Below are 24,026 nucleotides of genomic sequence, written 5' to 3' on the forward strand. Positions count from 1 at the left end.
TATTTCTAGAAAGTGAAATTGTGTAAAAATAAACTCAAATAAATGATCCTTAGTACTAATTTATGGTAGAGGAATGAATGGTAACGAAAACAATGTATATTTATGTGTTTGGTTTAGAGAAGTGATTGTTTTTTTAAGATATAATTATTTTAAAACACAAAACACCTTATAAAAATAAAAAATATAATATATATATATATATATATATATATTAATATATATTCCATTTAAAAAAAAGTCAATCATACCTCTATCTCAAACAATCTCTCGTAATGATTTCATGACTACACTCTAACCTCGGTGCCGACAATGCAATATTTCTCTCCTTCAAACTTCCAAGTTAATGAGGCAAAATATTTCGTCAAAACCTCGTTGTCGGAGTGATGGAAATCGAACCAGCGTTTAGTGCAAGCATAATCTTCATCGTGTCACATGCTTGTTTTATGGTATATGCTCACACGTGTTAAAAATATGTAATGATCTCATGACTACACTCTAACCTCGGTGCCGACAATGCAATATTTCTCTCCTTCAAACTTCCAAGTTAATGAGACAAAATATTTCGTCAAAACCTCGTTCTCGGAGTGATGGAAATCGAACCAGCGTTTAGTGCAAGCATAATCTTCATCGTGTCACATGCTTGTTTTATGGTATATGCTCACACGTGTTAAAAATATATCCTAATAATGATTATGATGTGCACTGCTTAATTAGGAAGAAACTCTGCTAGCCCAATGCCTATATATATTGAAAAACACACGTGTGAATAGTGAGGTTCCTCTCAATATGTTTATTTTATGTGACAAGTTCTTCATCACATTTTTTTTATTTTTCACATGGATTGATTCAATCAACTTGCATGAATTTTAATTAATTCTTACATATTTTAAAATTAATAATTAGATAAGTTTTTAATAACTATCAATATTAGTAATCACATGACTCGAATTCTAAGCTTTTACATCAATCACATATTTTTTTAATATATCTGGTTGGTGTATTTTATTTTCTCAATCTTTTTCATAAGCCTGAAATTTCAAAAGTAATGAGTCTTTCATAATGCAAGTTGTGCTTCTTATGTCTTTCACAAGACTACGGAAAAAAAAATGTTTTTATTTTTATATTTATGTTAAAAAAAAACATAATTATTAGTATATCTAATAATTTCAACTTACATTTTCTTTTTGGTTAACCTTCATCAATTTTGTTCTTTAACTGTACCAGTACTATTTTTAATAGCATTTTTTTAATCTACTTTCAATATTTTTTTGGCTAGATGATTGAATAAAAAACCATAAAACTTGAAATTCTCCATCTTTATATTTTTATTGAGTTTAAATGGAATTCAAAATTTTCTTCTATTTTTTTTATTTCTTTAACTACTTTCTTTACCTTTTTCATATTCTTGAATTTTGAATCTGAATGGGATTCATTTTTTCTTATAAAAAAAGTTTTTATCATTAAAATTTATATTCCACTCTCCATCATACTACGAATTTTTGCTCTAGAAAGTAATGGGACATTTTTCACATTCAAGAATAGCTGCTGGATGGACTCTTGTGGGCAAGTAATTAATGAGACCATGAGCCTACGTGTTTTCCACTCCAGAGAAACTGGACACACTCATTTATGGCGTTGAAAAACAGCCAAGGGGCAAAAGGTCTTGCTGGACTTTAATTATGTTCGAATTTTCAAAGAAAAATCAATTTCAGACACAATTTGTGGAGAATGGGATATATCCAGTGCCCATGTGTGTGATAAGTGTATCTGTAATCAGCCTCCACATGCCAGGGGCGGAATCGGACCACTGGCTTATGCGTAGATAATTCTTGCTTTAAGAGGAAAATGCTATGATCGTATATATAAACGGAGCACCATTAGTTATTCTAAGAACGTGTTATTCTTCTCCATTATTTAGATAGGTTTCTTTTCTTGAGATGCTACTCCTCCATGATCCAGAGAGGAAATCTGACACTCTATTATGTATGCGCATATATCACATCTAATTCTGTAATTTCCTTATCTTTTATATATATAAACACTTCCCATTTTTTAATTAGAAGTTAAACTAGCATGTTTTTTATTAGGTAATGTTTGATATTATAATAACTTTTATTTATGTAGATAGCGTTTATTTTTTACTCAACTGAAGAGAGAGAATTATTTAGCTAGTTGAATAGTTTTTATTTTTTGCACTAGATTTTATATATAATTACATTTCAAACCTTGATTTTTTAGAAACTAAGCTAGCATGGTTTTCATTTATAAAAATTAACTTTTCATTTATTTTATATGCAAAAATTAATGTCACGTATTTTTTTAATATATACATATACACACACATCAACTCTACAAGGGAAGTCGTTTTTAGATCCATAAATGATAAATAACTATCTTTTATATATTTTTAAAATCTGGTCCGCCGGACATTATATATATATATATATATATATAGGCATTTACTGATATTGTACTGTGCTGTGGGCTTAAGTTTATTACTATGTAAAGGTTGTGGATCCAGGTGCATGAAATTAACAGCATCGTTTTATTAAATTCACTTCTTTGAAAATTTATTAAATATGTCAAAAATTATAAAAGAACTTAACAATTATACTGAATAATTCCTCTCACTCTCACCTAAAACCCCCCTTTCTACGTCATCAAGTGGCCGTGAAGACCAGTGAGCTCTGCCATGCCCGCCATGCGAACTATGCAGATAGGAATACGAATAATGAATGGGGTCGCCGCCCCTTCTAGTCCCTGAAAAGCCCCGCCCCTGCAAGCGAGCAATGACAACAAAACTATTGAGTTTTGGTTACAGCTAACCGGAGAGGCCCGCCCATTCGCGCGGGATCCATTTTGTTCATTTATTTTTTTTGGTCTATCCATCTGCAGTTCACGCTGATGGGTCTTTTCTGTGGCTCTTTTTATTAAGAATATTAAGCCATACTCAAAAGAGAGATGGTTTTTACCTTGCAGGAAATACATTTCTAAACAAAACATATTTTAAAAAACAATAAATATGTTTTGCCTGTGAGCAGAAAATGCAAAGCAAGCATTGCCTTCTGATAGACTCTCCCTCCAAAAGCTTAGTGTATCAAGATTTACCGCCATTATTATCAACTAATCTAAGCCATTGTTTGGGAGTGCTGCCCTAACAAAAGTTTGTTAAATTTTATTTAAAAATATTTTTTATATGTTTTTTTATTGTTTTGAGTCTTTTGACGTTAAAAATAAAATTTTAAAAATAATAAAATATTATTTTAATATATTTTTAAGCAACATATATTTTTAAAAAATTATCATAATTACACTATAAATAACTAAGCAGTGATCCATACATAAAAAAATATTCTAAAAGAGAAGAATCATGGACCATTGTGATTATACATTCTATCAAGAAAACATATAAAAATATATAGAGGAGACAGTATTAAAATTATAAATAAAAAAAAGAGAAAAAATACGAGTCTTCAAAATTACAGACATCAAAGTTATTTTTATTAATCACAAAAATTTTTAATATTAATTAGCAAGTATTTTGATTACCGCCAGTATTAGATAAAGAATCTAAATAATTGAATCAAATCATGTTTATTTGAGGTTTTTTTTTCCTTCTAAATTGTAGCTATTGCATTTCCTACCTTAATATATGCATTTATTAGCATTTAAAATTTCACTTTATTATGCTTAAATTAAGAAATTACTATGTTTAAATTAACTTGAGATGGGCTCATATAAAATTCTTATTTGGGTCCTGATACCAAATCGATCGTGTCTGTCCATTCACGTGCAGAACCACGTGGATGACGTCTATGTTTCCACAAAAACTTCGCCGATTCACGTAGCATTAACATAGACTAGGCTTAGCTTTTCGATGTTCATTAAGGGCTGGCTTTTGAATGTAAAAAAAAGAAAACACTGAAAAGTCAAGGCCACGCTTTAATTCTCCAAAATTTTAAGGATTATTTTTTTATATTTTATTTTTTTAATATTAAATTTATTAGATGTAGAATTTTATAATATATATTTTTTAATTTTTATATAGAGTTACCTTTTCATGATTCGGGTTAATAATATTATTCGGGTTAATAATATTAACTCGTGTTATTTTTTGTATTTTTTAATAATTTTGTTAATTTTATTTTTTAACATTAAATTGATTAAATATTAGGTTTATTATTATTTTATTTTTTTATTTTTTATGTGATTATCATGATCTTATAACCCGGGTCGCGAGTTAGCCATGTTAGTTAGGGTTTTTTCTCTATTTTTTTTTAATTGAATATATATTTTTTTTAATTTCATCATTTAACATTAAATTGATTGTGAATTAGATTTTATAATTTGTTTTGATTTTTTTTTATAAAGTTAAACTGGTTTTTCTCATCAGGGTTTGACAGATTAATTCAATATGACTCTTGTTATTTTTTTATTTGGATTTTTTAAATTTAATTCTTTAACACTGTGTTGTTTGTTAATTAAAACTTATATTTTTAATAATTTTTTATGAAATTGTCTTGAGATTATAAACCAGGTCAATGGTCATGGTCATGGGTAGGCCGATTAATTCAGGTTCTTTTTGTTCCTGTAAAGAAAAAGGCTGGGAAAAGTTTGGGTGCTGGGAATGAAGACTAGACATTGCTAGAAGTGTCAAGTTGTTTAAGCTCTTCTAAGAAGGTAACTCTTGGTTAGACGTTTGTGGCGTTTGTTCACATTAAAGTTGTCATGTTCGGAATCTTCCTCTTGTTTCTTTTATATTGGGGTATTTAAAAGTATGATAATGATTAATTTTTAAAGTATTTTTTATTTAATAATTTATTAAAATAATATATTTTTTAATTTTTAATTTTTTTTTAATATCTGCATATCAAAATAATATCAAAACATTAAAAAATATATTAATTAAAAAAAATTAATTTTTTTTAAAACCACCTTTCAATCACCTGTACCTGTAGGAAGGGATTTTAATTTCTTGCAAGTGAAAGGCCCTCTGAACGTGGAACAAGTCAGAACTCATGTGAAGTCCTTGTCGAGAAACACCCCATGACAGAAATAGTCATGATCAGAGCGCGCTCGCCCGCTCTCCTTTCTCGACCCCATTTCTTATTCTAAACGCCTTGTGGGGTGGCCCCGCCTTTGTTTGAAGGCTACATTCGATTCTGAATAGAGAACTATATCAAGAATCGACCAACTAACAGGACACAATCAGACAAAAATTCAGAAATAAAGAAATTGAGCAATCAATCAGACGTTACGACAGTTTAACACGTTAATTCAAGAGAATCTGAAATTTAGTGGCTCAGAATCTTATCAATCTGAAAGTCTTTTTAAAAGCAAAATATACCTATCCATTTACTAGAAAACGCTATTCTTTCAAATTCTTTTCTTGTGGACGCCTGGTATAGCTACTTTCTCAAACAATCCTGAAACGAAAATGGCGTCCGCAAGCAAATGCCTGCTTCGATCCATTTTTAAAATTTTTAACCTGGACTCGGAATTCCAAGAGAACAGTGCCTAACATAAATTTTTTTTCTGGAACACTCACCACCTCACTGTTGAAAGGGTGTCACGACGATTCCAACGATGTCAGTGAAGGCAACTTTCGGTGGCTAAATCACTCCACATGCATTGCTTATTTGCTAGCATGTGTCCCCGCACGTGTGCCAACAAGAATTTTTTAAAAAGTATTTAATATTTATTAAAGTATAAAAATATAGCTGAATTAACTTAATATGTTACAAAACAAACTATGGTAAAAAGATCAACAAGCCTTGTAAAAGAATTTGTTTGATTTTGTTTTAAGAGGTAATAAAGTATTTATACTAATTTGAAAATTAAAAAATAAAAAATGTTCCTTATTGAAAGATAATCTTTCCTTTTTTTATCATAAAGCTAAATCAGTAATTTCATTGTGTAAGAAAAAATGAAATAACTAATCTTATTTCCTTCGGTTTGTAAAGAATAATTGTTTCTGGTGAGAAGATCACTTTATCTTTAATTTCAAGCTTAAAAATTTTATGAATCAAGAGTAAAATCCCTTCCTCTTTAGGTTTTTTCTGATGGGGGATTCAATTGTAAGTTTGTTTTGATGGACCTAAATGATACTCTAATTTGTATAGAATTAACTATCATCCAATTACTCACTTTTTATTTTTATGATTTGTTTGGGAATATAGCTTAAAAATGTCTTAAAAAATACTAGTTTTTTTAATTTTAAATAAATACTTTTTAGTATTTTTAAATTATTTTAATATATTAATATAAAAAATTAAATTTTAAAAAATAACAAATATTATTTTTAATATATTTTTAAATAAATATCACTTTAAAAAACAGCACTATCAGTAACGGTATTTTCTATCGATTTGAATAATTCTCTGCGATTCTTCCGAATTTATCTCAGTTTGGACGTTAGCCTGTTAGGGTTAAATTATCATCAACACTTTGCAGCAACAGCAGATATTTTCCTCTCATTTTCTGGTAAATATCTTTTAAGTGTTTTTTTTTTGAAATATGATGGTGCAATGAATTCATCACAGTGAGCACATCAAATTCAGTAATGGAGGTCAAACTAGAGCGAAAAGACGCAGCTGATTGGTCGTACAGAGGTGAAGGTGCTGCTAATATAGTCCTCGCTTACGCTGGATCATCTCCCGCTTTTGTAAGTTCCGTTACAATTAGAGAAAAAATGCTGATAAAAAGTTCTAATCACTTTACTTCTGTTGCAAAATTTGTGCTTAATTTTATTTTATTTTTGTTAATTATCGGTAAACGCATGTTAGATTGGGAAAGTAATGAGGATAGCAAAAAAAGAAAGGAACGGGTCACCGAAGTGTGACTCTAACGAATCAGTATTAACAGAGGAAGAACGGTTGTTATGGCGAGACGTGCAAGAGTTGGTTGCCTCTCCTACGAAAGAAATTGCAGAGCAGATTTATACTCAGCTAGTCATGAGTCCTTTGTTAGGTCCCAAACATGTCGATGCGGGGGTATGATACCTCTATTTCTATATAAATGTGTTGATAATTATTAGTGTGTGGTTTAGGTTTTTGATATTGGCTTGTTGTGCATTTGGTAGATGCGCGTGCCAGTGGCAAGGGAATTTCTTGAGTGTGTTGAAAAGAATGTAATTAAGCAGCGTCCGCCTTGGCGAGTTGATGTTTCCACGTTTGATATGGAACGCGATTCTATGATTATAATGTCTGATCATTCTCTATTTCCTGGAGGTAATTGCTGTCATTCAAAGTGTTTTTATATAGTTTGATTTTCTAGCCTGTGATATGTTCTATTCCTTGCCTGGCCGAAAAATTCATCTTCTGTTCTCTTTAGATGCTTTATGTGGTAGCTACCACTGTAAGAAATCACTTCCCCAGTTACCTTTGAGGCAGTGTTTTGCCACAGTGTAGGTGCTACTTTTCTATGGCATGTGTGGAGAGGGTATGAACTTACCTTGCACGAAAGCCAAAACTTGCAATAGCTCGCCCTTTGTGGATATTCTGTTGGGAAATTAGGCTCTTTGACCTGAAGATTTTGATGGCAAGCAATACTCGCATCATAATCCTACGTGCCCCTCTATTTTCCCTTAAATTGCAATAAAATTCATTTTGATTTGTAGTATCAAGGACCAAAAGTTTATGTCACCTATGACTGGAAAGTGGATTGAGCTGTTTTATGTGGTACTTGTAATCATGGATGTTTTCTTTAATTTCTTCATCTCCAGGTGTTCTTGGAGATGGACCTTGCATATCAGTTGAGATAAAGGTACTTTGCTTTTTCATTGTGTTTTCTTCTCTTATTGGTATTAATTTATTTTCGTCTGTGAGTGATATCGTCTCCTACTAGGCTTTGTAACTTCTGTTTGTTTCCATCAAGTAGCCCAAATGTGGATTTCTTCCTTTATCAAAATTCATGGCTGAAGGAAATTCTGTTAAAAGGAGTACTACTCGTTTTCGAATGCACCAAATCCTGAAGTTGCGTGAACAAGAGGTGATTTTTCTTCCATTTATTATGCTGCTCTTCTTAAGCCATGTTTTCCAGCAAAGATTTGAATTGGTTGAGCGTATTGGTGCACATATATGGTTTGTCCCAGTGAAGTTCTTCCATTTATCTGCTACTACTTTTTATAAGAACTAATGCAGTTTTGCATTAAACTACACCTTGCTACTGAAGGCTTCTTCTATTTTTTAATTATTGTGAAGTGTTCAATAATTCACTGTGACTTGAATAATTTAAATTTTTAGATATCGGAGTTAAGTGAGTATGATCCTCTGGATCTGTTTTCTGGTTCCAAGGAAAGAATACACAAAGCCATCAAGGATCTTTACAACACTCCTCAGAACAATTTCCGTGTATTCTTGAATGGTTCTCTTATATTTGGGGGCTCGGGCGGTGGCACAGAGAAAACTAATGCTGTGGTTGGAAAAGCTTTTGAAGACATGCTTGAGGGCATCATCCAGGCAAAAGATGGCTTGCGCACGATGAGTTTTATACAGCTTGTTGGTGAGACAGTTTACTGCTCTAGAGTGCTGGATGAGCTTCTTGAAGTTCAAAAGTTTGACAATTTTGACATTGAAGGGGCCATCCATGCGTATTACAACATTGTTTCTCAGCCTTGTGCAGTATGCCAACAGTTGGATGAAGCAGGACTACCACATAGATGTTCCTCATTGCATTCCATTCATATGGATGAGAGTTTGAAGATTGTGAAAGATTATCTGATAGCTGCTACTGCAAAGGACTGTAGTTTGATGATCAGTTTTAGACCAACAGAAGACGGGGAGTTTGGATCTCCATATAGTCATGCATACCTACAATCAACTAACCAAAGTTTTAATTACAAGGTACTTTGATACATTTTGTATATATTTTGATATGCATGGTAAATGTCATATTATTAGGAGTACTACAATGTCATCATTCTTTCAGTTTTATGAAAATGGAAACAAAATTAGCACATGCCATGTTCAGCAAACTCCTTTCATGATTTGTTTTTTTATTTCACATTCATGGCTACGTTTTGATTCCATATTGAGCCCCTTAGTACCTCTTAACTGCAGCCAGAACATGTTAAAGCTCACTGTTTAAGTTCTTCTGGCAAGGTGCCTTCCCTCATTATTTTTTTTCTTTTATCTCATACGGGTTTCATTTGCCTAGGTGAACTTCATTGACTTGGATTTGAGACCTTTAAAGAAGATGGAAGACTATTATGAATTGGACAAGAAGATATTGAACAGCTACTCTCGAATTTTGTAAAGGGACCATAAAGATGGCAATGCTGGGAGCATGGATGCTTATGAAACATAAATCGAGTTTCAACAAGACTAAAGATTGTTGATGTCATGCTTGTAACTTGTAAGAGTGCATATGGAAACTGTTAATATTTTGGTTCACAAACTCTTCGCTCTTTAGCTTTTAGGGAGATTGAATCTCCCTTAAAAATGTAAACTTCAGCTGACCCAAAGTAGTTTGGGATTGAGACTTTGTTGTTGTTGTTGTTTTCTAAAATTTATTTGTCTTTTCTTACCTCTTTTATGAGAATTGGGGTAGTAGACGAAATTAGTCTTGCTTTTTGCGTTTTGGCTTTGATTGCTAGCACGCTAATTGACCATCATATAATGCCCCATTGAATAATCAACGAAGACATCAGCCTCTTGATTCTGATTATTATAAATTTCTCTTCAAATTCTGCCTCCAAGTTCTCTTTGTTAAATGTTTAGAGTGCATAGAAATTTTGAGTATATACATTGACAATGTGATCATATAGAAATTTAGTCAATATTTTATCCTCTGTTGTTAATTAAGAGGAGTTTAATGAGGAAGAAGGGTTGAAAGAGACAGGCACCCTTGGGCTCAACAGGGAAAGTGATGCATCGACTACAATACTGCCATTCCATTCCCAAGCCCACACGGGCTATAAATTTGTACAGCTGGATTTAAATTTATTGTGGCATATGGGAACCAAAATAGCAGGTATGATCACCCTCTACTTTTCGCATTTGAAAGTTCAAGGCAGTTTCCTTTGAACTATTGCATCGATTTTTTCCTTCATGTATTAGAAAATAATAAAATCTTTTCTCTTTGAATATCTGTGTATGAAGGGGATATATTTGAGCTTTCTTTGTCAATATTTGAATTATACGCAATTGTGGCCTTTAAATGTGTCATCCTTGTAGATTGCTCCAAAAGCATGAAAAAAAAATCTATTTTCTTTCAGTTTTTCCCTGGACTGGTTAACATATTTAGTTAGAGTAGATTTTTCTGAATTTTTGAATCTGAAATCTGAATTTGATCTGTGTGCTTTGCCTAAAAAAACAAACACAACAACCTGAAGCTCCTTTTCCTATACTTTTGCCTCTCTGAATAATCAAAGAAAATTTTACAGAAACGATGATATTTGGAAATCAGCTTGCGTGTTCAAACTGCAGCCTAAGGAAGACTTGACCTAGTGAGCTTCCTGGCGGTGAAGAGCAAAGCAATTATTTAGAGAAATAATTGTGGTAAACTTCGGACATTATATTTCAGAAGGCACATCTATGTGCTAAATGTTGAGGATGATTATGGTTTCTGATATCGGGTGCAGTAACCATATGTGTGGCAGGAGGGATATATTTTCGACTTGACTGCAATTTTCAGTGAAATTTCCAGTCTTAGTGTGCATAATTCGATAGAAGATGGAATTTACCATGTTATTTGATATTGGTATCAATTAATGGAAAGGACTTGCTGTGACAATGCAGCAGGCAAATGTAAGATCTTCTGTGAAGGTCTATATTACCAATCGCGCTGTTACAGTCTGAGTCAGATCAAGCTCTGATCAGGCCACCCTTTCGTTATGGACATCAGCTTGGCATGGAATCAAAAACATAATAGAAGAAATGTAAATGGGTTACACCCATTCAAAAGCAACTCAACAAGTATGCACAGGATGCTTGATCGGCAGACAACACCGAGACCCATTTCCTCGGGAAAAGCGTGTGGAGGCCACTGCAATTCTCAATTGGTGCACCCTGATCTCTGCGGTCCAATTAATCCAGCTCCAAACAGCCAATAGATATATCACGTAACGTTTAAGATTATAGCAGGAAAATCTGGGTTATTTTTTGGCAGACAATCAGAAGCTTTTTTCAGCCTTCAAGCAATTTAAGGCTCGAGTCAAAAAGCCACTGAACTTTCATTCACCTTTCAACCGAGGGTTGAATTCACCATCAACCGAATTCACAGGCAATATAATGCATTCACAAGCAATTGACAGCCCCATACTCGCGCCCAACAAAATGGCGTCGCCGAGAGGAAAAACAGGACAATCTTGAATATGGTGAGGAGCTTGTTACTGGAGAAGCAAATTCCCAAACCTTTTGGCCCGAAGCCGTTAATTGGGCGGTGCATGTGTTGAATCGCAGCCCCACTCTTGCTGTGAAAAATAAAACACCACAGGAGGCATGGGATGGTGTTAAACCATCGGTGGCGCACTTCAGAGTATTCGGCTGTTTGGGGCATGTACATGTTCCAACTCAAGAAGAATTAACTTTGATACAAAAATCAAGTCTGGGGGTAAGCGAAAATTCTAAGGCCTACCGTATGTTTGATCCAATTTCAAACAAAATTATAATTAGCAGGGATGTGGTTTTTGAGGAAGAAAAAAAGTGGAATTGGGGAGATCATGGGCAGAAAAGGAGGCAGATTTCCGGTGGGAGATCATGCAGACCGAGAATTGGAGACTGTGGCTGCTCCATGCACTCAACAATGAGCTGCCAAGTTGTTGAAGGCATCTGTGTGCTTAGATCAGGATCCATTTTCGACATCTTGAAATTTGAGGGCAGCAAAAAAGGACAAATTTGTGGCAGAAGTGGGAACAAGTAGCTCCCATTCATCTGACCCAGTTCCAAATAAGCTAAACTGAGAAATTAAAGGATACTACAACATTCTAGATTAAAAGCCACATCGGTACGCCTTTAAAACACCACAGCTTGCACCTGATGGGGCTAGTAACACTACACCAAATGTTAATCACACTCACTTTTGGAGAGATATATAGTGCCATTAATGCTTGTAGATTGCTCATAGTTCTACCTCGTTCATCTCTTTCTCACAACGAAAGACACGCATCTGCACATGTTGATCCGTGTTTGTCATCTGCATATTTTTTCTTCTATATGCTTGGCAATATATTGCTTGAAGATCTGTTGCACTGGTGTGTGAAATGGCAAGATTAACTGCATCGATGATCTGAGATAGACTGAATCTGAAGGCATGTTGTAGATGTAAAGTGTTGGGGGAGGAGGGTGAGTAAATTCTGCGATAAATGCATAGATGAGTTAACAGTTGAAACCAATCAAGTACCTTCTGACAGGCATTTACTTATCACCTACTTGTACTCAGTATTTACTTTATATAGGCCTCAGCCAAACTTATCCCAACATCATGAAAGTGAAAGTAATATACTTTCGTTTAATTATTATTACATGCTTGAGGTAAAATAAGTGTACCAAATAATCTATTTATATCAACGCTGAATCCTTCCATAGCTTCTGTATCCATTGCATAATTTATTTTAACTCTGTCAAACCATGTCAAAGGTTGTCCTTCCTGCACTCTTAAAACACTATGTGCTTTTAAGTTAATGTGATGTTTTATCTGGAATTGTTTTACTTATCGTTGTCCTGAGTCATTTCTCTGCTCACACTGAGACTCTGCAGTACCTTTTCAGCATGTCTATCGTGGCTTAAATCTTTATCTGTTTTGAGCTTAGAGAAGGTACGGAGGACACTGACTTTATTTTTCTGTGCAGAAAACAGTTGTGTCAGTGCAACTACTCTGTTCAAAATGCAGGCAGAGGGTGATGAAGTTAATTGCAACAATAGAAGGGATAACTTCTATTGTCCTCGACCCGTCAAAGAATACGGTCACAGTGATTGGTGAAGCTGATCCAGTGAAGATCATTTGCAAGGTGAGGAAATTTAGAAAATCTGCGTCGATTATGAGCGTAGGGCCTCCCAAGGAAGAGAAGAAAGACATGGTTATCCCTTGCACTCCAAAGGTATGTCAGAGATGCGATGTGTGGTATGTCGTTAGTGATGATTTTTACGGTTATTGCACCATTATGTAAATAAGAAATCTCTTGTTGCACCGAGCATTTGCAATGCTTAATATGTTCTGTTTCATGTCCTATGATCCACTCATGGGTTTTCGTCAAAAACTGATATTTTGGTTGAATCATTGCTTTATTTGCTCTAGAAATTATGCATATTGTTCACTGGAAGCATTATCATTCTCATGCGTTCACCAGTCTGCTATACAAGTAATTATAATAGAACTATCTACTTAATTTTTTTACTAATGGAAGTCTTAGCCTTTTATTTTCCATGCAACTCGAAGATAAAGCATGTCAATCAAAGTTTTGTTTGTGTTTACAACCAACCAACCTCAACTCTTTGATCCCTCAAAGTCCATAAGCTGTTGGTAGTTTAGATTTCCCCTGGTGATAGAATTTGTATAATCTATTCCTTATCTATAGACGTCTTGTAAGAAGACTCATTGCACTTCCACTGAATGATCGAGGTTCTGGAAGAGCACCATGTCCTGTTGGAGCCTCGTCAAGGATGTGTAAGCTTCTGACATAGGATTTATTATACAGCTAGTACTGCAGTAGCTACCCGTTGCCTCCCCCATAGGAGGCGGGACCGCATGATAGTTAAAAAGAAGAGGAAGCACCTCGACTAATCTTCCTTGAAAATTTACTGCTAACATTTAAGGATCCTAATGGTGGATGAATTGTAGTTAGAAAGAAAATGAACATGAAATGCAAATGACCTTAGGTTAATGACCTGGCCCATGAATGAAAATCTTAACAATATGGTAATGCAGTCTGCTTGGATTTCATGTAACAATTGGTTCATAATGTCTACGTTTTTCCTTTAATTTTAAAGAAAATTAAAGACCTCTGAAGGTGTGCCGTTGGGTTGACAAAAACTTGATGGAGTGTTTGTTTCTCCGACATGGGATTTCTCTTGGTATTCGGACATGGAATTACTAAAAAGGATAGAAGATAATTGAGTGATGTGTCTATTTTTGTTAATGAAAGAATTAAACATGGAAGCTCATTTGGTGGAAAAAGACTTGATGTGGTAACACACCTTAATTTCTTCACGTTTAGACTTATACAACTATCCATAATAGATAGAATTTAACATGATGAACCCGAGATACCAACACCAATAAATAAGTATTTTTTAAAATAATAAGGTATAGATATTATGAAACTCGACATGAAATTCATCTCAATATAACTTGGAATATATATTTATATTATATAAATATATTTGTGGAACATTTATTTTTTTTAATACAAAAAAAAATAAAATATATATATATATATATTAGCTATTTTATTTTTTATTAAATAATAATGAATACTAAATACTTATATAAACATCCAAAAACCAATAAATAATTAATGAATATATAAATTTTTTATCAAATATAAATATTAAGAAATTCGATCCACAGGTGCCATTCCCATCCATATCCATTAATCAAACGCATAATTTTTTCTTACAGTTGTCGCTCAATTGTTACCATTAATTTTTTTGGCATTGAATAATTTAGTAACTGTACAATGATGGAGTGAAGTTCATTGGGCTGAGAACCCATTTTCTGTTGGATATATGGGCTGTATTTATCCAATATCCCAATTAACAGGACCCCTCATATTGGGCCTACCACTTAATTCTCAACTAAGAAAATTAGCCCACAGTATGTGTGGTGAGCAGCCCATTTAGACGATACCGTTTTCGAACATGACAAACACGTTGAAGATACGGAAAAGCTTCAAGAAACAGAGGTCGATAAAATAAAAAAGTTTAAAAAGAGTCTTAACATGTGGCTTCACAAGTGTAGAATAAGGGGTTCCTCAAACGAGTATTGTTGAACTCTTTCTCTACGGCGTCGTATGCTTCACCCTGAGCATTTGATTACATAGAACAGGAAACAAAAAAAAAATTTCAAATCAACAGCAAGTGAGGACATTTCACTTGCGCAGTTGTCGAATCACTAACAAGCCACAAAAGCACTATCTGTTAATTAGATGAAAATCACAACATCATGGACAACAGATGAAAAGCAGCCGATGATTGATATCATAGCAAAGAAACAAATGAAATCTGATATTATTGTCATCCAAAAAGACATGCTGTGATTGATAAGCTCTTAGGATTCTTGTTACCTTGGTTGCAAGAAGTCGAAGAGACTAAGAACACGAGCTGCCATCAGAAAAACGAAGACGTGAAAAAGAAAACCAGAAGGATACATTGAAGATGGTTAAGATCTGACAGGGTAACCATCCTGCCTTGTCATCTGCCACTTGAGATAATTTCTTCAGCCAGTCTTACATGCATTTCTTTTTTATGAACGAAGTAGTTTCATTAATCAAACCAATCAGCAGTCAAACTATCCTGCTTGAAGACAAAAGGTGTTTGCAAAGAAGAAGAAACCACTATCAACAGCAACAAAACATTAATATCTTCAAAATATTACAGCTGACATATCTCAGAGAACTTGGAACTTTAATATTGCTTCCTGCAATAAATTGGATCTGTAAACAAACTATTTTGTACTGCTTGAATGATGCATGTACTCATCACGTTTCTCAAAAATCATCTGCGGAAGAAATGAGAAATCCTTTACCTCAAACCTATTAGAATTCGATTTACCGTCATTACACTTTCCACCAGTCTTTCCAGCAATAGTTTCATTCTCAGAGTTCCTCACATGAACATAAGTTACAAAAGAATATCGAATGCCATTTTCAATCAATGGTGGAGACGAATACCAAGGCTGAAACTTGGAAAAATCAATACTTGGAATGAACGTATCACATTCAACACTCGTCTCAATCTCCGTAACATGGATGGCATCACATCCTGGACCATTAAGTGTTTCCCTGCATCAAAAAACCAAAATATTCTGTGTAGCACAGTTGAGACTAGCACGGAAAGTAAGGCATTCATTTACTAGCAAAATTACCTCAATATCTGGCCACCTCCTATGACAAAAACCTTATCAATTGAGAAACAATAGGGAGCTTCAGCTAACAATTCCAAAGCTGAGGAAATGCTCCCACATGTAATAACATTTTCTCCATCTTCAATCTCAAAACTCCGAGTCAGGACAACATTCAATCGACCCGGAAGAGGTCGGTACTTGATAGGAATACTTTCCCATGTTTTCCTACCCATCAAAACTGCATTTTGTTTCCCAGGATCCGATGCGGCCAGTGTAATCTCCTTGAAAAACTTGAGATCAGAGGGCAATCTCCAAGGTAACTTTCCATCCTTTCCAATCCCCATATCTCGAGTAGCAGCCACCACAACTTGGTAACTCCTCATTGGAATCTCACCCGCCATAGCAGTAAATCGTCTGTAATTTGAAGTTAAGATTTGAAATTTAAACAGCGGTGAGATTGCAGCCAAAGAAGCTGAATTGCAGAAGCTGGTTTTGCTAGAATTCAGTAAAACCTATATAAAAAAAAAATTAGGCATGCAATTAGGGTAACTATATTAATTGGAGAATAAAAAAAAATCCAAGATAAAAACAAAATCTTTTGTGAAAAGTGAAAAACCTTTGACAGGAATAGAGTACTTTGAGTACAATGATGCAACATCATCTGAATTATCTCCTGAAATTATGATGACAGAGAAATTCTTATGAGTAAAAGGACTTCAATTTACTGTTCAAACGCCAGATCTTCGTATTGTAGGAAGTGCTGGTGCTGACCGCCGGCGAGATTTCGAAACTGGAGCTGCGGTGGCTCTATTCCAGCAGCCAAGCGAGGGTCGCATGGGCTGCATGTTGTTTATTTAGAAGGGCTATACCATGGGCTGGAACTCTGTGACTATGGTTTCGACCCATTATTCTTTTAATTGATGATTATGTTTCAGTGCGATATAATACAATGAATGTAATTAATTGTGTAAATATTGATTTGTTTTATTGTTAACATTTTAGTAATGTAACGGAGGTTTTTTTTTATATATAATTTCTTATTTCAGTTTCTAATTTTATTTTTTTGAATCTTTGTATTTTATTTTTACTTACAAACTTATCCTTATTGGAAATTTTTCTGGCCCTTACATTTTTTTAGAAGTACAATTTAGTCCTAACAAACATTTGTTGATAATTACGTTTTCACATTATTATTATTAATCGTGTAATAGTACATTATATGGTTTTTTTTATTTTATGTAATGTAAAGAATCATCATAGTTGTAATGGTTTATTACATTATAATTTTAAAAGTTACAAAATCAAATATAGAAATATAATTAATAATTATATTATATGATTTATTAAATTCAATTAAACATGAAGTAATAGGTTAATTAATGAGTAAATTGATCAGCAGCCCGACCAAACAAATTATTTGCTGCACCTATTTTATTGGTCTGCGACATCAAGTTTATATTAAAATTTTAATATAATTACAAGAAAAGCTGCGGATGGGAAACAACGAAGCCATCAAGAGGATGGCTTGAGACTAGAGTCCGACAGCCAGAGATAAGACACACACACACATAGATCAAAACCAGCCATGAAGGAGGCAACCTTTAGAAACGAAGACAGCAACAATGCTTGCTGCAGATTATTTGAATTCAAACACGAGGAAACAGACGACTACAGCACATGTCTAATGCTTCACTCCTAGGGCTAGTGCGCTGTGTTCAGCTCGTGGTTCGAGTTATTAAATAACTGTAAGTTGACCTTAATTATACTCCATTTTTATTTGGAAAAAGCACTCCATCCTTCATCTTAAGAAAAAACTTGTCTCGTAAATGCACAAATAGTCAACAGAACTGCAAATAGCAATAGCATATTAATTACCAACAACCTTCAAAAATATGCACCTCATAACCATTCTTAAATCTTAGGCTCTGGTTAATAATGTAAAAAAGGAAAACTCATTAACCAAACCTCTAAAATATAATATGGCAGCTACAAATTCAAAGCAAGGGATCGGTCTCTTTTCACTGTTTATACTTCCTCTTGGTAAATGTTCACATCCTTTTCACTGCCCACACTCTATACAAAATGACTTTCGGGATATCTATTTACATGGAAAATACGACATCATGCATGCCAACTTAACGAGATAAAGGTATGTTCCTTGCCTCTTGGTGCAGATAATCAAAAAACTACTTCTCATGACTAATTCTGTCGGGCTTACATTTCAATTTCATGTAGAATGGACAATGCTACGAAAACGCTTCCCTCTTCTTTTATTTTTTCGGTTCTCTCTCTTCTTAGTCTGCAGTGAAAGACAAGCACGAGCCCATGGGGCATGGGAACACCAACATGCCAATTAAAGCCACAAATTTATTGGGTCTCCTCCTCTGTTTATTCATTGTACACCATCCAAGTGCTATATCTCCACACACAAGGAACTTCCTGACAATAATCATCTTCGCCCGAGAAGACAAACTACCACAGGAGCAACTACTCCCGCCCTCCTTTTTTTTTTTTTTTTTTTTATGGACACCAAATTCTCAACCAATGTAATTTGGATAGTACCTTGTATGTATCTCGAAGATTAATTATGGAAATTAACGGAGCGGTATCAAGACCACACTAATATATTCCTCCTGTACAGAAACCTCTTGACCAGCAAAACTTCTTTTTCTGCATCAGGCAGACCAAATCTTAATCCCAATAAATGAAACATGGTGATTTCGGTCTGTGCTTTAAAATGCACGTGTAAGACTATAACCTTACCTGAGAACTTGCTTGTTCGCGACCATCTACATACGCAAGAAGTTCTTCTAGCCTGATCAAAGCTTCGTGCAAAGCCTTTAAATGAGAAGCATGATGGTTAGAGATATGCCATGTGGACCACAACAACTACAAAATTCATTTCCATCCAAAGGAACATATTACCAGTTTCAAGAAAAGAAAACTGAAAGCAAGTGGTTTGTTACAGTCATCAACTTCGACAAAAGACTAAAACCTTTATCAGAAAATACAAATTTCATGGACACATGACTCTTGCGAGATGAGAATCCAGCGCCCACTTCATTTTATCTAAGTTTTTTTTTTTTCTTCCAGATCAGAATGAAAAGGCATGCATTCCTCGAGAAATCCTAGTGGCATCACAGGTTTGATTTTCTTCTCGTTTTTTCCCACCAAACATAGTGGTTAGTCTCATGACTCCTTAAAGATGATAATCAGATACCTAGTAGTTCATCATGTAATCCATACAAAACATGGTCCGTGGAGATGTCATTTAGCTCTAACAATATAGGTTTTACATTTCTTATGTTCTGGTTAAACAAGAACTCCTAAAAGTTCTAGTTATTTGTTAAATGCAGAAAAAACGGTGGCGAAGAGCCATCAGGAAAAAATGAGGTGTTGGCATATAAACCTATTTAGTATGTCCAACACTTAGAGATCCAACCCCACCCCAACACACATGGAGATTCATGTATCTAATAGCTTCATGTTTGGTTGGTAAAGGCTTATTTCTCCTAGCAGAATATCTAAGCAGTAGAGACAGTTACCTTTTTCGTTGCAATTAGCTCTGCTTCTAATGCATCCACACGATAAACTGCAGCATTAAGCAGCTCCTCCTTTTCACAAGGCATCTGAAAAGGCTTTGTCTGCAATGTACCAACCTTCTCCTCAAGTTCACCCAGCCTTTTCATGACAGATGAAAGAAGGTCTGCCTCTGTAAAGCCTGGAGCAGGAGAAGGGGGTCTGAATTCCTCCTTTGGTGCTGTTTCAAAAGTCAGGTCAGTAATGTCACTGGCAGAATCAGATGCTGAGGGTTTCTTAGTATTCCAAAATGCCATTGAACGAAAGAAGGCAAGAAAGGTTATGAATAAGGCCACAAGCAAAGCCCAGACACGAGCAGGGATCCCTTCTGATGTCTTCTCTACACTTAACAGAGAAGGTGTGCCTGCAACCAATTTCATTAATTTTATTCAGCGCACAATATAATATCATATCAAATAACATTGACTCCAATTTAAACTAGTGAAGTCTTTGTGAAATCCAACTAGCCATGTGGATGCCCCTATCTGAAAAGATAATAGAGCATAAACCTAAATCCAGGCAAAAAAAGATCTGGGACTGTTAATTAATTTTCTCCCAAAACAATAGGAGTCTTTAGGATCTCCATATCAAGGCAATCAAAGATTAAGCTTTTATATTAAAGTATCATACATACAACCTACTACGATTGGTGCTCTTTTGACTTCTCCAAAGGAAACACAAGGAAAATGGAACTCTTAAGAGTGAAACTACAATAAAAGGGTTATTACATTTAACTTCATTTCAAAGTTCACTTCTCAAGGTTGCCACAATCCTATGCCTTCGTATGTTGGAACTCCTACCAAGCGTTGACTGCTACACAAGAGAACAGCTAACCTAAGCGGGAAGAGCATATTGAATTAACAGACAGGGATACCACTATCTTCTTACAGCAACGCTCTTCTAAACAAATTTTGTTAACTTGTTTTTCATCAAATGATACCATCTTATTCAAAGGTTCTAAAAATCTATGTCAGTCGTTAACTATTACCAATTAGAATTTCTCCATATGATGGAGCTGGTAGCAAATAAGAATGGTGCAGAAACTTGCTAACCTCTGGAAGTACATAAATCTTGAAATTCAGCATCCACCGTCTTGTCAATCATAGGTATGTATTCATCATATTCAGAGACACTGGCAGTGCTCATCTTACCAGCCATCCTGGCCTGTATAAAACATCCAAGCATGGCCTATGAGATCAATTAATTTCAGTTATTAGCATTACCCACACACACACTGCATTTCATGCAAAGAAATGGATTCTGTTGGAAGATATGTTAATGTATCAGTCTTCTAGACTGAAAGTCTGAAACAACTTTAACTGAACTTCACATAGACTCGTACATTTAAACTTTGAGAAAAGCTTACTTCTTCAGAGACAGGAGCCAGCCTTGGCAGCAAATAGCTCCCAGTTGGCTTAGGAGAGACAACATCTTCCACTTCAGATCCTGACTCTGCAGTGGATGTATCACTTGTTTTTACCTGGCTTAGCCAAAAATAAAACCAAATTTAGAGAGCAAGCAGTCGAAATACCATGTTACAAGACAAAAGCTGTACTGAGAGAATTTACCTTTACTGGATAGAATGGCTTATCAAGAGCAATTACCCTGCCCCCACTATTTGAAATAGTTACTATTTGTCTGGAATATAGTGCTTCACCACTATGAACCATCTGGACACAGGCAAATAATCATAGAGCATGAGTATATAAGAAAAAAGCTTAATAAAAAAAAAAGAGTGAAAAAGGGTTTCAAAATACTGCAGCACTGATGATAATTTCAAGTAACTACAAACCTTTAAAATGTTTGGATCTTTCCATGGCCCCCTATCAGATCTCATACAACCTCCCTGATCAGCACAAGTACAGCTACCCCCAAGAAACTCAGGCAACTCACTGAACAAATTCCAAGACATTTTAAGAGGTTTTAGACATTATGTATAATTGAAATGGATGATGATTAGCAAGGAAATAATCATAGAATTGGCTACCTTGAGTCTATTATTTCAAGTAGCTTGTTCTGGTACTTGTTACCAAGAACCTGTTAAAATTCCAAAATCAGCTAATATACTTCTGTTAACTGTAAATTTTTGGCAATTCAATCAAGGGAAGGATACTCACATGAATCTTGGAAACTGTGTGGGAATCAATAAAAGATTTCACTGTTTTCCAGAGCAGCTTAAAACCAGGACCAGCGTTAATGACCAACATTCTGCAAAGTGTCTGCACAATTTGTTGTTTTAGCTCTTGTAATAAAATGACATCCCAGCTTGATTTTGAGAGAAGATTTAGTGTTAAAAAAAAGCTTCTATGAAAATTGCAAGAAAAATCACATGCCTCAGGATAGTTGTCACCATCAATCTTCTGAAGCTGGATGATGAGTTCTCGTGCAGACTTGGTGAAGTTTTTCAAACCCTAAAGAACAATTTTTTTGAACAAGAATGCAGAAGGTAACAATCTTAATGAGTTACTAAACAAAAATTTGATTATTAACAAAGAAAAAAAGCAGCTACCATACAATTCCTTGAACATCCAAAATAGTTGTACTTGAATCAATATGTCTCTTTGCAGCAATGGTGCAAGCTGGAAACTTAATCGCAAAAGTCCTTTCAAACTCCTGCACATGATATCTCAAATATCTTTCTAAAGTGGTCACTTCCATAAGTTTGCTGGAATCAACTTTTCCTAGTCTTTCGATGTAAACAGGTCTGCCATCCTTGTCTACACCATGATAACCCTGAGGGTAGTACTTTCGAACTTCTTTCAACTCACTGAACTCAAAATCCTGAACAATAAAGTTGTCAACATCTCTTAATTAACAACACGTTACACTTTACATCAGAAAAAAATAAAGGAAAACACGAGCAAGATTGCTATGATACTAACTACTAAACTGCAAGAACAAAGGAACAGCCCAAACGGAAAGGAAAAGAAATTAAGACATAAAACAAGCAAACAGGAGAAGGATCTGAATCGGTGTTACCTCCAAAATAGTGTCAGCCACCGAAATCGTTCCCTCACACCTGGTAAAGATCATTGTTGTGTAAAAGCCAACAGTCGTGTGTTTGATGCTGGGATTACTAAACGAACTTAGAATGCAAACTAACTCGTTAATGCTTTTTTTAGAGAACCGTGCGAAACGGTGAAAATCTCTATTTGTGGTACTGAAGAGTGAATGCTAAATGTGTGTATTGCTACTATTTTCCACAATTAGAGTAGTTCTGGTAACTATCTGGGCTCCATTTTAGCATCCAACAGAATATGTGACTATAAATATAAGAAGACATTAATAAAGTGCTAGCACTTCCAATTATATGTTTACAATAAAACTGAATATGAAACATGGCCAACTAATAGAGGTCTCATATCTAAAAGAGCCGGAAGTATTTTTAATTGACTTTAAAAGCGGCCTAATCATGAACAGTAGCGAAAACAACATAACCCACATGTTAATCTATTGAATCCTCCCTCTCATTACTTCTGCAACCGAAATAGAATATTCTGTAAAGTGAAAAAGGACAAAAAGAGACTAATTTCTAAAGTGAATGACATGACATACTAGAAATTAATGGAATTATAATGCAGGTGTGAAGATCAAATATGGAGAGATTCATTCAAAAAGAAAGTCTATGGACACCATCAATCAACTTACATCTTAAACATGGGAAGAGTACTTTGACCAGCCAATCATTTCCTTCTTTTTTACAGGCCAATCTTAATTTATTTTTTGACTAGCAAGTGGCAAATTTACAGAGTCAAGCCTCTTGATTATTTATTTCGGAAAAGGATTGTTCTAACAGCTAAAACACAACAAAATCGCATTCAGAGTTTTAAGGAAACAAGCAAACCATTTAAGCTAATCAATAAATGATAATACAGAGTCCTAGACAGAAAGAAATCAATAAGAGAACATGTCAAGAAATTAAAAACCTGTCAGCAGCCACCGTATCACCGCTTCAAAATAACAAAAAGCACAGAAAGCAGCAAGATATTTTATCAAAACTAATAATAAGCACAACAAGCGAGCAGGAAAAACAAAAAGAACCTCAAACATGTGAATAATCATCAATGCCTGGGAGGAAGCAAATCCTCCGAAATAAGTGCTGTTTAAAATGCATCTACAAGCCAGAAGCTCTCACATCTCGAACATCCTCAATTGGCAGCAAGAAACCCCTCACACACCTCTACTGGCCGCCATTGTTTTTTCTTGCTCTTTCTGGGAGAGAGAACCCTGAATTTACTAGATGCCTTTTGCTTTCTTTTTCAAACTCCCCAATTCTAGTCTTCCTATCTTCTCCTCCCGAGGTTATTCAGAAAAAAAAATCCGATTTCCGCTCCCTTTCTCATCATTACTAGAGAATCCCTCAAACTAAAAGCCACAAATATAAGAATTAAAAAAAAAACTAATAAGAAATTTAATTTCAAGGTATATAAAATCATTACAACATT

General features: G+C 34.6%; 3 protein-coding genes across 6 annotated transcripts; 1 reads left to right on the plus strand and 2 right to left on the minus strand.

The window, feature by feature from the left end:
• The first annotated feature begins 6,352 nt into the window (after window positions 1–6,352).
• On the plus strand, window positions 6,353–9,527 carry LOC118062117 (inositol-pentakisphosphate 2-kinase). 3 transcript variants are annotated; one of them, XM_035075805.2, is made up of 8 exons: window positions 6,353–6,483; window positions 6,561–6,664; window positions 6,786–6,992; window positions 7,082–7,229; window positions 7,724–7,764; window positions 7,879–7,989; window positions 8,244–8,843; window positions 9,157–9,527. In XM_035075805.2, exons 2-8 carry the CDS (start codon window positions 6,563–6,565, stop codon window positions 9,253–9,255), a joined length of 1,308 nt encoding a protein of 435 aa, XP_034931696.1. In that variant the 5' UTR covers window positions 6,353–6,483; window positions 6,561–6,562; the 3' UTR covers window positions 9,256–9,527. The 3 variants fall into 3 exon arrangements, with proteins under 3 accessions (XP_034931696.1, XP_034931695.1, XP_073265370.1); XM_035075804.2 differs by having other exon boundaries at window positions 6,378–6,664; XM_073409269.1 differs by lacking the exon at window positions 7,879–7,989 and having other exon boundaries at window positions 6,378–6,664.
• A 5,756-nt stretch (window positions 9,528–15,283) lies between these two features.
• Window positions 15,284–17,108, minus strand: LOC118062116 (bifunctional dihydrofolate reductase-thymidylate synthase). 2 transcript variants are annotated; one of them, XM_035075803.2, is made up of 3 exons: window positions 16,619–17,108; window positions 16,024–16,416; window positions 15,284–15,940 (listed from the first exon to the last, which is right to left on the minus strand). In XM_035075803.2, the coding sequence occupies exons 2-3, from the start codon at window positions 16,401–16,403 to the stop codon at window positions 15,604–15,606; spliced, it is 717 nt and encodes a 238-aa protein (XP_034931694.1). In that variant the 5' UTR covers window positions 16,404–16,416; window positions 16,619–17,108; the 3' UTR covers window positions 15,284–15,603. The 2 variants fall into 2 exon arrangements, with proteins under 2 accessions (XP_034931694.1, XP_034931693.1); XM_035075802.2 differs by having other exon boundaries at window positions 16,024–16,514; window positions 16,619–17,100.
• An 827-nt stretch (window positions 17,109–17,935) lies between these two features.
• On the minus strand, window positions 17,936–22,614 carry LOC118062114 (phosphatidylinositol/phosphatidylcholine transfer protein SFH8). Its single transcript, XM_035075799.2, has 12 exons — window positions 22,561–22,614; window positions 22,096–22,362; window positions 21,915–21,992; window positions 21,699–21,800; window positions 21,569–21,618; window positions 21,374–21,473; window positions 21,150–21,251; window positions 20,948–21,061; window positions 20,634–20,745; window positions 19,548–19,945; window positions 18,766–18,840; window positions 17,936–18,672 (listed from the first exon to the last, which is right to left on the minus strand). The coding sequence occupies exons 1-12, from the start codon at window positions 22,612–22,614 to the stop codon at window positions 18,622–18,624; spliced, it is 1,503 nt and encodes a 500-aa protein (XP_034931690.1). The 3' UTR covers window positions 17,936–18,621.
• Window positions 22,615–24,026: the final 1,412 nt, after the last annotated feature.

Source organism: Populus alba, chromosome 5 (assembly GCF_005239225.2).
Source record: "Populus alba chromosome 5, ASM523922v2, whole genome shotgun sequence".
Taxonomy (NCBI): Eukaryota; Viridiplantae; Streptophyta; class Magnoliopsida; order Malpighiales; family Salicaceae; genus Populus; species Populus alba.